Source organism: Cydia amplana, chromosome 7 (assembly GCF_948474715.1).
Source record: "Cydia amplana chromosome 7, ilCydAmpl1.1, whole genome shotgun sequence".
In the NCBI taxonomy this organism is placed as follows: Eukaryota; Metazoa; Arthropoda; class Insecta; order Lepidoptera; family Tortricidae; genus Cydia; species Cydia amplana.
The window spans coordinates 1,026,534-1,041,574 of NC_086075.1; the positions used below are offsets into that span (position 1 = coordinate 1,026,534).

Genomic DNA, 15,041 nt, shown 5'->3' on the forward strand with positions numbered 1-15,041 from the left:
CTCTGCAGTCCGTCCGCCGCACACCGCATTCCAGCCTGTATGATGGGACTGACAGCGAATTCAGCGAATTATGAGTCTACCTGACAATATTTCTCTGATAGTTGTACCAGTATTTAAATAATTCAACCAACTCACTGGGTAGGCGCGCATTCCACATACAGTTTCTGCCAAAGTTTATCGTAGCATACCTACCTAGTCGAAGGCCTTTAACAGATCGAGGAAATATGCATACACAGGTGTTTCCCTGTCTGTGTAGTTCTTTTATTACTTAATTTTTTTAGGTAATTTCCAATCATAATTACAACTAGCGATGCAGTCTTTACTCTAGTCTACTTCGTTTCTTTGAGAAAAAAATGTGATTATCAGTTGTGCGATATCCAGGGAAACGCTTTTAATTCTGGCTATCGCCTCCTGACGACCCGCGTCCTACACAATACACATAGGACCCAATTATGTTTAAATTATTTGTTTTTTATTTGTATATTACCTTTTTTTGTCATTTGCTTTATATTCCTGTCTAAGACTTTATATTGTTGATACTATTGTTACCGCATTGAGAGCTCACACCTAGGAGACTCACTGACCCCCGAGTCACAGGCTTGGACCTAGTTCGGGAGACAGAGGCTCAACCGCACTACCTAAATGTGTTACAACTTACAATTTCTCTAAGATTCCCACGTTACAGGCTGTCTCTTTTGGAAATAAATAAATAAAAAAACAATAAAAAAAATGGACTCTGCCAAATTGATAGAGTTAAATATTGAAACCTGGTCGTCATGAGGATAGGGGATAAACGAACAGACGTGTCTTTCGCTCGTTTCATCATAGTAGTTTTTCTCAGATTATGAAAAATAAAAACCTGCATCACTACACCTTATAAAACAAAGTCCCCATGTGCATCTGGCTGTCTGTACGTTTGCAATAAACTCAAAAACTACTGAACAGATTTTCATGCCCTTTTCACTTATCAATGGAGTGATTCTTGAGGAAGGTTCAAATGTATAATTTGTTAAGGCTTTTGTAACCCGTGCGAAGCCGGGGCGGGTGTCGCTAGTATTCTTTTAATAGCCTATCTTGTTTCCCACTGCTGAGTAAAGACCTCCCCTTTCTTCCACCACTCATCACGGCTTGGTGCATGCTCCCGCCAGTCGAGGCTGACCAAAAAAGAGATGGCGAGATTACCTCGACGCTTTTTGCAGCGACTGGCTGGTCGCTAGTAAACAATAAAACTACAACTTAAAATGAAAACAAACGAACTAAAACTTTATTTAAAACAGGACTAGATTGAGCAGGTCATTGGGTAATTCAAGGGGCTACTGGAAGATGGGAGCCCTGAGGCTGGAAGCCGTTCTCGTCAGCGACGTAGGTGACGGTATAGACGACGCCATCGGGGCCGGTGTAGGCGTAGGAGCCGCGGACTACGATGGCCTCGTTCTCGGCGCCGGGGTTTGTAAGCTGCCCTTGCTCCTCTGACTTGATGCCGTTGGAGGTCTCGTAACTGTAAAAAAAGAGTGAATCATTAGAATTTCATTAGTAATCTGAAACGTCTTAGATTATCTTCTTCTTCCAGTGCCATCTCCTACCAGAGGTTGGCTATCATGGCTTTACGGACTTTAGACCAGGGCTCGCGGTCGTGTCCGTGTTTCGTGTACACGTGTTCGGTACCCGTTTCCAAACTACACGTACACGGTTTTCTGACCCGTTCTACACGTGTAGTCGGGTACCCGTGTAATTAAGATCCGTGTATCCGTGTACCCGTGTACCCGTGTACACGGTGAACGGTGAACGGAACATAAATACACGCGGGCCTAACCCGTCTTGGCGTGTAGCGGAGATTGAAGTAATGTATAGAGCTTTAAATAAAACAAAGATTCAGGATCAGGAGCTCCGACTGGAATCGAATCCGATCAGTTTTATCGGATTTTCAATGTTATTGATATGTATTATACTAATTTAATTAATTTTGTATTGCCTTTGTCATCATTTAAGATATGGGGATATTCATAAATTACGTCATTTAAAATTGAGGGGGGGGGGGGTCTGGACATCGGATGATGTAGAAGGAAACGGGGTCATTCGAAGCATGTTTTTTGGATGATTTTAGGGGGAGGGGGGTCAAAAAACGTCAAAAATCGATGACGTAATTTATGAACAGCCCCTATACAAAATAACTCGTTATTCAAGTAATAATTAGGTAGCTACACAAAAAACATGTACTTGCGGTTTAGTTCTTTATCGTCGTAGACGTAGAATAACATGCATAGATAAAATAAAGACCATACCGTACGTGATGAGATACTTTATAAATCTTAGGCACAGATATTATTCATTTCTTGCTGTCTTTGTCATTAGCAAAATGCTCTTTAGTGCCGCGTTGCAACAAAACAATGAGATAATTCTACCTGAATGATTAGTTGTATTTTTTGCAGACGTGTTAAGCTTGTCACAAAGAGATAACACCAAAAGCACCAATTCATATTGTAAAAACAACACGGTATATTGAATGAAACACCTGCACTTTGTTTATTGCATACCATATGGCCATTTTAAATACTTAAACCCTTTTTGTGATGAACTGTATGTATGAATTCTTGTACATTTTCTTCACGCTATTCAACATTTAGATAAAACAACACAGTTTATTTATCAGCACGATTGTAAATACACTGGAGCGGCGGCGAATTGATCAATCACGCTAATCGATGTAAGAGGGCTTTTAGGTTACCTAGTACCTACTTATGTTTGTAAAAAGGTCAGAGATGCGTGCTTATTGCCTTGTCTATCTTACGGTGCACAAACATGGTTCTTCACAAAGGACATAATAAAAACAAAAATACGTTCATATCAGCGAGCTATTGAACGAAGTAACCTGGGCATTAAGCTCAGTGACAGATGTAATAGCGAAAACATTCGCGAGAAAACTAAATTAATAGACGCAGGACAACACGCTCTACAGCTGAAATGGACATGGGCGAGACACGTAGCTCGCATCACAGACAGAAGAGGGACAAAACGGATAACTGAATGGGCGGGCCCTATCGGGAAAAAAAGAGGCAAAGGGAGACCCAAAGACCGCTGGATTGACGAAATCCAAAGAATTGCTGGTAGAGACTGGAAGCTTAAAGCACAAGACAGAATAATAAAAAGGAAACAAATGGAGGAGGCCTTTACCCAAAGCGGGGCCATGTAAAGGAAAAAACGACTAAATGTAAATTTGCATGGAAATCAATGGCTATATTATTAGTATTATTATACTTATGTCTCGGGTCTTGATAGTATTATTATACTGCTTTGTTCATGCATCAGAATTGCCCACCCTCGCGCTACAAAGGAAAATAATGACATATACGTTCGTGGTAGTTTCAGTAAGCATACTACTTTTGTATTAGATTATCATTTAGGTTTACTTTTATTATCAAAAAACTACAATGAAGAAAACGAGCTATCAATGAAATCAACGGATACTAAGATACCTATTGTTAATTTTAATATTATTTAGAGTAAAGCTAAAAATATGAATTATTGAAACAAAGTGTACCTACCTATTAGACATTACCAATCAATCCGGTAAAACTGCAAAGTAATCGAATTTTCCAATTCAATCGTATGTCTTCAAGCACGAATCTACCCAACACGAGAGTGAAGGGTCGAACCCGCGGGTAAATAAGATCCGTGTACACGGGTACCCGTGTACACGGGTACACGAAATACACGGGTACACGGGTAAACGTTTCCGAATCCGGGCGGGTTCGTGTAGTTCGGGTTCTTAATACCGCCGGGCTTAAGAACACGGGTACCCGTGTCAGCGTGTAACACGTGTATCGGGAGCTCTACTTTAGACGCAGCCGCGCGGAATAATGAGCGTGTGCTCTGTTTGAATCATGTTTGGAGATTTTTAAGCCATGAGTTAAGCTTCGTTCGGATGATCTTTTCCCCTGGATCTTTCCTCGGAGAATAGGTTGAAAGAGTTCATGGATTTTAAGACATTTTAATTTGAATCTCAATTTAATTTTAATCATTATGAGATGTTACTTGATTATTTGACATGTTCCTAGTTTTCATATCAGCGTTTTATCGCCCACTGCTGAGCATAGGCCTCTCTTCGAGTGCGCCACCTATCCCGGTCCTGAGCTTATCTCATCCAGAAGTGACCCGCAATCTTCCGAAGTTTGTATTATTATTTCGCATTGTTCATTATTTTTGATATTATACTTTTTTTGCAAAATTATTTAATGCTGTACAAAATGTTCGACATAAAATAGTAGAAATAGTACGGAGTGCGACATCAAATGGTATAAATAAAATAAAATGGAACTAAAAAAAATCCCTACTAAATTGTTGCCATTTTTTTTAAGCATTTTAAGTCAAAATTTTGACAGTTACGTAGGAAGTGACGCCCTCAATCATTTTCTACAATTTCTTGTCGGACTTATATGTGATGTAATGCAATGAATGTGTACTAACGCATATCGGTAGCCATCAACGCCGATGTTCTCAGCGTCGTATTTGAGGACCTGCGCATCAGCGTCCGGGCTGCGCTGTGGGGCGGCGGCGACGGCCGCGACGATCAGGGCGAATACGACGAACTGTAACCAAGAACAATGTTAAATGTGTTGTAAATAAGGTCAAAGTGTCCACCTTGAAAATTCCAATTTTATTTTGCCTCTATCACTGTCTGTATACGAATAACACGAAAGGCGATAGAAAATAACGTGTGTAAGCTTGTTACCAAACGCTGAAATGATGACTAAAATCACTTTGTCAAGAATAATGTGAATAATACAGGTTAGTTTTCCGATGCAAGGTTATGTTACTTCCATACACTCGATTACACTTGCCCCGGATTTTCCTTTCCTTTCCTTCCACCTGATCTTTTATTTTAAAGTTTTGTAGTATTTGATATTAGGTAAGAGTTCAGAGCAGGTTAAGGTCACATTTTTGTCACTGTTTTTTTAGATAAATGGATATAATCAAGCCACTAAAATTATTAATATCCACCTGTAGGAAGGACACACCGTTACATATGTTATAAAGGATAATATAACCAGAACATAACTGACATGTAAATTATGAATATACAAGACTGACTTGATTTTAGTGTAGGTATATATACCTATTTTTTGTTTAAATAATATCACTATCACCAATTGAAATTATAGCAACCTGTTCCTATTTCTCTTACAATTACACCACACACCGTATAATTAAATGGAATAAAAGTCATGTTTAATTATGTTATTTGAAAAATTTGGTACACTATGAATTTAAATATTCATTTAACTAAATTTAAAAAAAAGTTATTTCACTAACCGATTTCATTTTTGCTAATTGATGTGTTTGGGTGGTCCTAACTCGGGAAGTGCTAGCCATCGACTGATGCCATTTGTCGGCAGGACGCGACTTTTATATGCGTCTGCGCACCGCAAGGACGCGTGATGTGACCTTGGTAATGTATCTATGAATAGTATAAATGGGGAAAGATTGCAAAAAAAAATTGTTACTTTTGGAATAGATGTGAATAATTTAATTATAATTATTATAAGTAGAAAAAAATGTCTTAAATCATTTTTATGTCGATTTATGAGATGCATGCAATTTATTTTGCTTCTTTTATATTTAAATTAACGAAACATAATATAACGAAGTGTTTTTAATAAATTAGCATATTTAATACAAGGATTATAGGCATAGGCATAGGTACCGGGAACACTGAGAACATACAGATGTTAAAAAGTGGAACTTAAGTTAAACACTTTACACTTGAAATTTAATAGTAACGGTGGTTTCCCACACAACATACATAACTCTAGTCATGTACTACGATAATATAAGCTACATACATACACAGCTAAGCGACTGCTTCGGAACACGTTTGTCTGTACCTATCCCTAAGCAAAGCAATACCTAATTACAGAGTGTACGCATGTCTAATGACATTTCATTGTTATCTATCTAATTACTACCAATTAAACCAAAAATCAGCGAGTTTAATGTTGTTCTTATTTTATTTAAACGGTACACCTAAACTAGATCATATGTTGCATTTTTTAACTGTAAGCTTTTATTAAAGGTGCTGCTTAAACATCTGACACAGATGGTAAAGGCCTATTATTGTTCGTGTGTATGTTCGAGTCAAATCTATTATCCGGTACCATCGAGCTGATCTGATGAAGGACACAGGAGGCCATAGGAACTCTGTGATAAAACAACGCAACCTAATTGTGTTTAAGTTTGTTATAATAGTCTCGGTGAGTACTATTAATTGCCTGTTAAATAAAAGCTTGTTTCAAAAATGATTTTTGACAAAAATCTTATTACATAAGCCCAAGCCTTATGAAAAAATCTCATTTTAATTCTAATATTCGTCACTGTCACCTGCCCTGACCGACCTTGGCATTCAAGTTGCGACGTAACCGGCTGCGCGGGAGCATTCGGCGCATCACTTTTACTTTGCGGACATTTTTGATTAAATTTGAATTATTTTAATTGTTTTCATGTAGGTATTTTTTCACTGCTTGTAGGTACAGTCAAGTGTAAAAATATGGGTGCACTCAGCATACCTACTCAAAATATGTCCCACAGCTCTTATGTCAGCGAATTAAAAACTATGGGACATACCTATATATTTTTTTAATTACATGAAGGAAAAATATAGATCAGCTACCAAGCGAATTTTTCTTACTTTAGGTACCTTTATTCAAAATTGTATAATTTTTTTTTATGTTAATATTAAACACTAATGTTGTAGGTATATTAAAATATATTAATATATTTTTGTGTCAATGTCAAAATATTTGAATATAAAGATGAAACCTACGATTAACAGCCTACGGAATTCATTATAACAGGTTTTATTAGGTTGTAATAAAATACTACTTTAGATTCGATATCTACTAAAATGCCTATACGCTATTTGACTTCTGACTTAATTATAAGTGATGTATTTCATATCTTTTATACCAAAAAATATAATATACAAAATAATTATTCAACAACAAAGTGCTTTTTTTAGTACAATGACACCGATACCTAACATTTAAATTCTGATATTTATCGGATAACACGTGACGAGTCTATGTGGCAACAATGCCAGATTTGGTAAGTACCTATACAATGTTGCCACAAAGTATCATGAACTGATTTGACACTAACACTAAATGTAGATAGACAGGCAGAAAGCTTTCAAGAAAGCAAAGAACTTCATACAAAAATGTAGGTATTAATATTAAGATTATTACCTACATTTTTGTATGAAGTTCTTGGCTTCCTTGCTTGCTTCACGTAGATAACATATTTAACAACATATATGTAACTAAACACCTTATTTAATAAAATTATATTATTAACTTAGTCATCAAATCATATACAAATATAACCATGGTTATAAATATACATGGCTATTTTCTGTTCGCTCTATAAATTATAGTTATAGCTTAAAATTAAAATGGGTCGCTCCTTAACTCCTTAATCAACATAACCAGTTGTTAAACGGGCGGGCGCGTCTTCGCAAAATGTCAGTTACGTAACTATACGTAACTGGAGAGGACAGTGTGGAAAACAAATGAATTTATAAGATTCCAATACCTAAACAGGAAATGTCACTTACGCAATGGGACTGGACACAGATAATACTATGTTTGGAATAACATTTGTACAGGCCGCATTATTTGTTTATCCCGATTAATTTCAGAAATCTATAAAACTAATCTTAAATATATTTGTACCTACCTAGCCAATAATAAAATTTGTCACAAAACAAAAGCACTTTGGTGCAAATAGAACGAGATTTTTTATTTAATAACTAGACCCTGGAGCATTACGCCTCATATATATTACATAGGGTCTGTTCGGAAAGAGAAGAGTCGTAGAATGTATTGGCTCCCCTACATTTCACGACTCTTCTCTTTTCGCACAGACTCTACCTAGGTTAATCTAAAAATGAATACTGGCCATAAATTCTACATAGTGCCATTGCCATTACGTACATACAAACCAATAAAAGAGTGACAATTTGACACAAACAAGTGCGATATATTATTTCAATTACATAGTTACTAAACTTGTATAATCAAAACCCCAAAAATAATTATTACCAAAAAACTGTTTCATACAAAAAAATTGTACTTAAAGCTAAATTTTTTGCAATTTGCATCTCACAGCCGTATTGACTGTGAGAAATGAACTTTCGATCTGTCAATTCCATAAAACACTAACAATCAGTAACTTATGGTCAACTCAACACTATTTATTCATAATTGTACCCTAACTCTAATAAAATAGGATTGAAAATGAATGCAAAATTAGGCATGAGTTAGAACATTCTTCTTCCGAGCGGGGTCATAAGTTGCGCGTGCGTCGCTTATTCAAAATTGAATCCTATTCCATACACATAAAATTGAAATTTAATCGATAAAAGACGTGAGTTACGACATTTTTGACAGAATGGATCGTTAAAAGATGCGCACACTTACGTAACAAGGTGAATGTCATTGGGTTAGTTCGGTAAAGGTTGAACGAAGATGGATTTGATCGAATGCCTGTGGATACAATTCAGTAGCGGATATCGGGCGATGTTCAAAGAGTATATCTATACAGGTAACTTTGTAATTCGATACATTTATAATTTCAGTTCATTAACTTAAAAAAATATGTTTAAGGATACTTCTTTTGAAAGTTACTTTCGTTTGAACGCTTGTTTAGGCGCTTTAGACTAAACATTAAGATTTTAAATACCTCTTGAAGTCCAGTTTTAGTTTGAAAGTTTGGTTGTAAAAAAAAAACTATTAAATTAAATTTAAAAACCACACACGCAACTCAAAAGATTAAAAAAACTAGGTTATGCCAAAAATGCCTTAGGTAACATCACTTTGGAAAAGAGTTAATACTCTTCAAACTGATGGATCGATTTTTATCAAATATAGCTAAGACTCAGAAACCGCAAAAAACCTCGCTTTCACGTAAAAAGAAACTGTATTGAAATTGAGAGTTACGATGCCACAGACAGACATTGGTGTCAAACGATGTGCCATCGGAAACGTTCCAAAATGGCGAAATTTCCACATGGTAAAATTTCGGAACCTTGTCATATTTTTGTATGGGAATCAAAATTTTCCATTCAGAAAATGAAAATTTCCTTTGTTCCCTGTAAAATTTCCGAGAATTTATCGAACTTTTTGGTAACTTCCTGCATCTTGCACATTTTCCAGTATAACTATTTTCAAGGAAAACCTCGAATAACACGTCACTTTATATGTAGTAACTCTATGTAGAGGGAAAACGAAGAGTTTAATCAATTCAAACTTGTTTTAATGGTAATACTATAAATTCCTCGTAAAGTACTCTACTATTGGTAAAGAAGAAAATTTTTTCATCTTCTTTCCCTAATATTTCAAAGGTACCTCTAGGTAGGTCTAGGAAAAGAATAATACCTGAGGAGCTTAATAAAAACACATCAATAAATAAACGCACAAGCGTAATGAATGACTTAACCCTTAAATGCATAGTGTTGCCAAATGTCTACAAAGCATTCGACAGCTCACAGATTAAGGGTTAAACAAATTCTATTTCAATAGTAAAACTAATAAATTTTCCGAATCATTACATAAATTTACGCAGTATTTTAATTTATAAAAATTACATTTTTTTATAGACGAAATGTCGGAAAACTTGGAAAAACCTGGAAGTTGATGATTTTTAATATGTCATTTTGGGCAGATTTTTCGGGGTTTGTAATTATTTTATATTTAAAAACTTTATCATAGGTATATCACAAATAGTGTACCTTTCTAATGGTAGTAAAAAAAAATCATATATCTATTACTGAAAATGACATATTTACATAAATATGATTTAGCCAATTCAGCTTCTAACACTGATTTCGCAGTGAAAATCGAAGTTATATTTTTTTTACTATTTTTCCTAGAATCGGCAAACAATTATGTCATACATATATGTATTAATTTCGAGCAAAAAGAAAAAGTCATGCATTTAAGGGTTAAATGATGTGTCATTGAGTTAGAAAGACTTATAATGTTTTGTCACTTGTATTAAATTTGCGTCTAATACCTACATTTAATAAACTTGTACACACTTAAATAACATTATGAATAAATTATTGCTAACCCTATTTGATGACAATTTAATGAATACTAAACATCAGAACATCCCATTAAACTAATTCGACCATGACTAAACTTAACTTTGTAATATAACGATTTTGTTTGTCTAAAATAGTCAAATGTCAAATTCAAATTTCAAGGATGAAATTATAAATGATAATGTAACATCTGCCCACCACAAGAAGGTTAATATATTTACATCTTTATGACTGTGGAGTTAGCCTGATTTTCTGAATCTGGAATCCTGTTTTGGCTTTTATTGGTCATAAATTTTTAAAATTACATCATCGTCTTTAAGGTCTTTTGCCCTTTTAATTCTGTTGTTTTCAGAAATGAATACATCGTCAAAATTATTATTGGTGCTTTTAACTTGGGTAAAAATAAACGTTACGGGTAACATTCCATTTCTGACCGCAGCTGCACTACTGGTACTGAACGCGTTGCTGTTACTGTCAATTTCCATAGTAAAATGAACAGTAGTGCAGCTGCGGTTGGAAATGGACTGTCACCTTAAGGCGCGGCGCGATTGCTTATATTTTAGCAATTATCTAGCCTTCCTGCAATAATTTAACATTGCTTTTTACATTTCCAATATATACATATTATTCTATAGGTATGATGTAAATTTCCAAAGACGCTTGCCATCCTCATTAATATTTATTAATTCGTTTAGTTCGTTAATTGTATCATATCAATCAATGATGCTTTTAAGAACCAGTAGGTATTCTTCAAACAACTTCATTTCAAATTGACGAAAACAATAGTAACATTTTTGCTATTTCTTACACTTTTCATTCAGACAATTCTATTTTAGAACTGAACAAATGAATTCCACGTTATTGTATCGACTACAGCGCAATTGACACGCTAAATTCCTGCTTCTTTTAGGTAAAATAGGCGCCTACCTCACGGTAAGGGTAACATTCCATTTCTGACCGCAGCTGCACTACTGGTACTGAACGCGTCGCTGTTCCTGTCAATTTCCATAGTAATATGAACAGTTGTATACAGCTGCGGTTGGAAATGGACTGTCACCTTATTGCGATTTTGTTTAGGACTTAAACCACAGAATAAATAATAGTACTAAGCTTAAACTGAATCGCTAAAGGACGGAGCTATATAACTTATATAGGGTAAGGACAAAAAAGGAAGACGGCGCTCTCACGTGCTTTCAACTGACTGTACACAAAAATAATAAAACAACAACATAAAATTAAAACAAAAAAAAACTAAAACTTTATTAACAACCGGGCTCTTATCACAGCATTGCTACAGAAGGGTGGGGATTGACTAGTTAAGGGGCTACAGGAAGATGGGCGCCCTGGGGCTGGAAGCCGTTCTCGTCAGCGACGTAGGTGACGGTATAGACGACGCCATCGGGGCCGGTGTAGGAGAAGGAGCCTCGGACGGAGATGGCCTCGTTTTCGGTGCCGACGTTTTGGAGCTGGCCTTGTTCCTGTTGCGAAATGCCGTTGGAGGTCTCAATCCTGTGGAGAAAGTTACATATTGTAATATTCATTATATAATTATTATCATATTCATATCTTATAATTTTATTACTATAGCTTTTCTTTATCATATTTAATTTTACAGCGCATTGGCGCTCCTAGCTGTAATGCTGTAAAGTGTAAATTTATCCCTGAATAAATACCTATCAAATATCAAATATTAGAAGAGTTATTGGAGATGGGTCACTTATTGTTCTGCATTTTACAGCGTTTATTAGTTACTTAATTTGTTTTTAAGTTGGATCATATGTCATAGTACCTAATAGCGTGCCACTTTCAATGATTTTTCCGAAACTTATGTACGATATATCTTTTTCTATTTACCAGTCGCTTTTAGGTGAAGAAAAGCATCGTGACCAAACTGGACTAGTCACAATAAGGCCTAGTTTCCCTCCTGGATTGGAAGTTCAGATGGCAGTCGCTTTCGAAAGTTACCAAGCGAACCCTAGGCTCCTATGAGCCGGGACAACACGAGAGATGAAGATGGATGACTTACGCGTATTGGTAGCCATCGAGGCCGATGTTCTCAGCGTCGTAACGGAGGACCTGAGCGTCAGCGTCAGGGCTACGTGGGGGGGCGGCGGCCACGGCGGCCACGATCACGGCGAATACGATGAACTGCAAGAAATTAATGTTTAGTTTTTATTTCTGGAATAAGCATACTTATAAATATTTGGCCAATATTTTGCCCAGCGGATCAGCATTGCCATCCAGCGAGGCAATGCGGCCAGCCTTCTGGGTACCCTACCGAGCGACCACGACCTAGGCCAAATTTTTTATTTATATGGTTTTATTTTAAGTGTTTTATTAAATAAATACAGTTCTTATAAAATAAATATAAAGTTGAATTTGAAAAATAATGGAATGGAGGTCGAGATAGTGTTTTTTTTTTATTTTCCTTAAATTCAACTATGGTAGAACGAAGCCCAACTTTACAAGTATTTTAAGCTAAAATACTAATAAAGTCGTCTTTCGCCTCCGAATGTACTTACATTGCGGTGTTACAATGCAAATTATATTGGTATTGCTTTATTTTATTGAACTTAGAAAAAGAGAAGTTAAGTGTAAGTTAATTATAAATAAAATTGAGTTCAAATATTTATAAGTTCAATTGTTACTATGAATTGTTTAAAAAGAAATTGTCAATCCGAACACACGAAAATCCACTAACCGATTTCATTTTGGCGAGTTTTTTGGTGGTCCCGGCTTGAGAGCTAGTGAGCGACTGATGCCATCTCTCGCCGGGATGCGCTATTTATATGCGCAAGCGCATCGCAAGGACGCGAGTTGACATTTGAACTTAGAACTTCGGCGGTTTAAAGGTTCTGTGACATGTCCGGTTGTGGACGTGGAAAATACCTTCGGTTTAGACTTGTTGATAAACTGATCTTAGTAAATGATTCCATAAAGAAAGTTATATAAGTCTTGATATAGGTTGCTGTCTTGAGGGCTTAATAAATGTTTTGATCGTGTCATAATGTTCCAAAACGGTTTATATAGTATTTATCAAACACGGAGGGTACGGTGACAGATGTCGTCTCAATATAATATTGGGCGATCTTGTTTTTGGGCGATCAAAAAACCGGGATTTATAGGCCCGTGAAATCCAAAAAGACGCTACCTAATACTTATACCTCTGTAGGTACCTATGTAGTACTGTTATCCAAATAATGCCCTGTCCCTTAACTTGACTGCGGGCGTAGCATGGTTCTATTTCTATCGCCTGTCACAATGCCCGTCACTTTCGCACTTACATACTTGTTAGAACTTGACAGGCATGGTGACAAGCGATAAAAATGCGACCGTGCTACCGCCGAGGTGCAATAAATTGTTGTAGGTATAACAGTGTGTTAAAAAAAGTTGTACAGACAGACAGACGCACGAATGATCCCATAAGGGTTCCTGTTTTTTTTTTTCTTTTGTGGTACGGAACCCTAAAAATATCTTTAGATTTTGATGTCAAGATTCAATAGCAGCAAATTTACCATAATTCCTATGTAATATGTGGAAGGTCCATCTTGTTGCAAAAGATAGTTAGTTCCATGAATTTTAATTAGAGCCTCAGGCGTTTTATGAGTTCGTTAGATTATTGTTTAACATATTAAGCAGTTTTACATTTCGTTAATGAACAGTGATGAATGAAAGGTTATTTGACAAGCTTTAATTTGATTTAGCAATAATTTATGACAATAAACTTTAAAAGTAAGGATCTACGTAAGTAATTTTTGCGTTTTACAATTTGCATATAAAAACAGAGTATAATCGCTACTTAATTAGTACTATTAAGTACTACATCTTAGTAGATTTAGTATCAACATAGTAGAGCTACTATATACTACAACGTATAGACACGCGCGTCACTGCGTATGTGCTGCGTCAAGTTCCGGTGTTGTGGGCAGTGCCGGCGCGTTAAGAATATTCTTACGGCCTGATTCTAATTTTGTACATAAAAAATTCTCGATACGATATGGATCGGATCAAAAGTGACGTTTTGACGTTTATTACAATTAGAATCCGGGCGTTAAGAAAACCGGAGCTAATGAGGTTTCCCTTCAATCCTGAAAAGGATTACAGTATGTATTAGATATACATATCACTATATAGTATAAAACAAAGTCGCTTCCCACTGTCTGTCTGTCCCTATGTATGCTTAGATCTTTAAAACTACGCAACGGAATTTGATGTGGTTTTAATAGATAGAGTGATTCAAATCCTCTTGATGATGGTGTATGTATAATTTGTTAACCCGTGCGAAGCCGGGGCGGGTCGCTTGTTATAAATGTACAGTATTTTATGGTATATGGTATGGATTACTGGTACCGCTCGTAGTTCTGCCTATTAGCTAACTTTCGTAACACAGTTGAACCTGACACTTAGCTGTCACGCCAAAATGATTCATTCGGCGTCATCCGCGTCATGATTGCGTCACAGTTACGTCACACGGGAGTGGGTGTCTGGCCCACTTGGGGGTCCGACCCTTGCAAAAGGGACTGGAGCTTCGTGTCAAGGTTCGCAACCCATACATTTTTGAAATAAATAATCGTATTAAAAATGGAGAAAGATTTGTATTAATGTTATGTAAAAATGTTATCGTACAGCTTCTTCGCACAAAGAACAGGTAAGTATTGCGATACAGCGAGGAAATGCTGCCAGCATCTACAGCACCATGCCGCAGGGGGAGTTTTAAATTATTTATTTTAAGATTAGTTTTGTATATTTTTAGACTTTGCCAAAGGCGACTAGTTTTTCCGCCTGATATACATATATACATATAAGTACATACTTATAGAATAATACGTACGCATGATCGTGAATATAATACGCACAATCTGATCACTATCACAGATATGAACTGTAGGATGTGCAACCTTTAAGTAACCTATAAAACATCTCATAACACCACAAGTGAACTATC

At 36.1% G+C, this 15,041-nt stretch overlaps 2 protein-coding genes across 3 annotated transcripts; both read right to left on the minus strand.

The window, feature by feature from the left end:
* Positions 1–1,249: 1,249 nt before the first annotated feature.
* Positions 1,250–12,880, minus strand: LOC134649341 (flexible cuticle protein 12-like). 2 transcript variants are annotated; one of them, XM_063504053.1, is made up of 3 exons: positions 12,798–12,880; positions 4,465–4,586; positions 1,250–1,498 (listed from the first exon to the last, which is right to left on the minus strand). In XM_063504053.1, the coding sequence occupies exons 1-3, from the start codon at positions 12,804–12,806 to the stop codon at positions 1,306–1,308; spliced, it is 324 nt and encodes a 107-aa protein (XP_063360123.1). In that variant the 5' UTR covers positions 12,807–12,880; the 3' UTR covers positions 1,250–1,305. The 2 variants fall into 2 exon arrangements, with proteins under 2 accessions (XP_063360123.1, XP_063360122.1); XM_063504052.1 differs by lacking the exon at positions 12,798–12,880 and adding an exon at positions 5,311–5,381.
* LOC134649342 (flexible cuticle protein 12-like) lies at positions 11,339–12,873 on the minus strand. Its single transcript, XM_063504054.1, has 3 exons — positions 12,798–12,873; positions 12,123–12,244; positions 11,339–11,605 (listed from the first exon to the last, which is right to left on the minus strand). The coding sequence occupies exons 1-3, from the start codon at positions 12,804–12,806 to the stop codon at positions 11,413–11,415; spliced, it is 324 nt and encodes a 107-aa protein (XP_063360124.1). The 5' UTR covers positions 12,807–12,873; the 3' UTR covers positions 11,339–11,412.
* Positions 12,881–15,041: the final 2,161 nt, after the last annotated feature.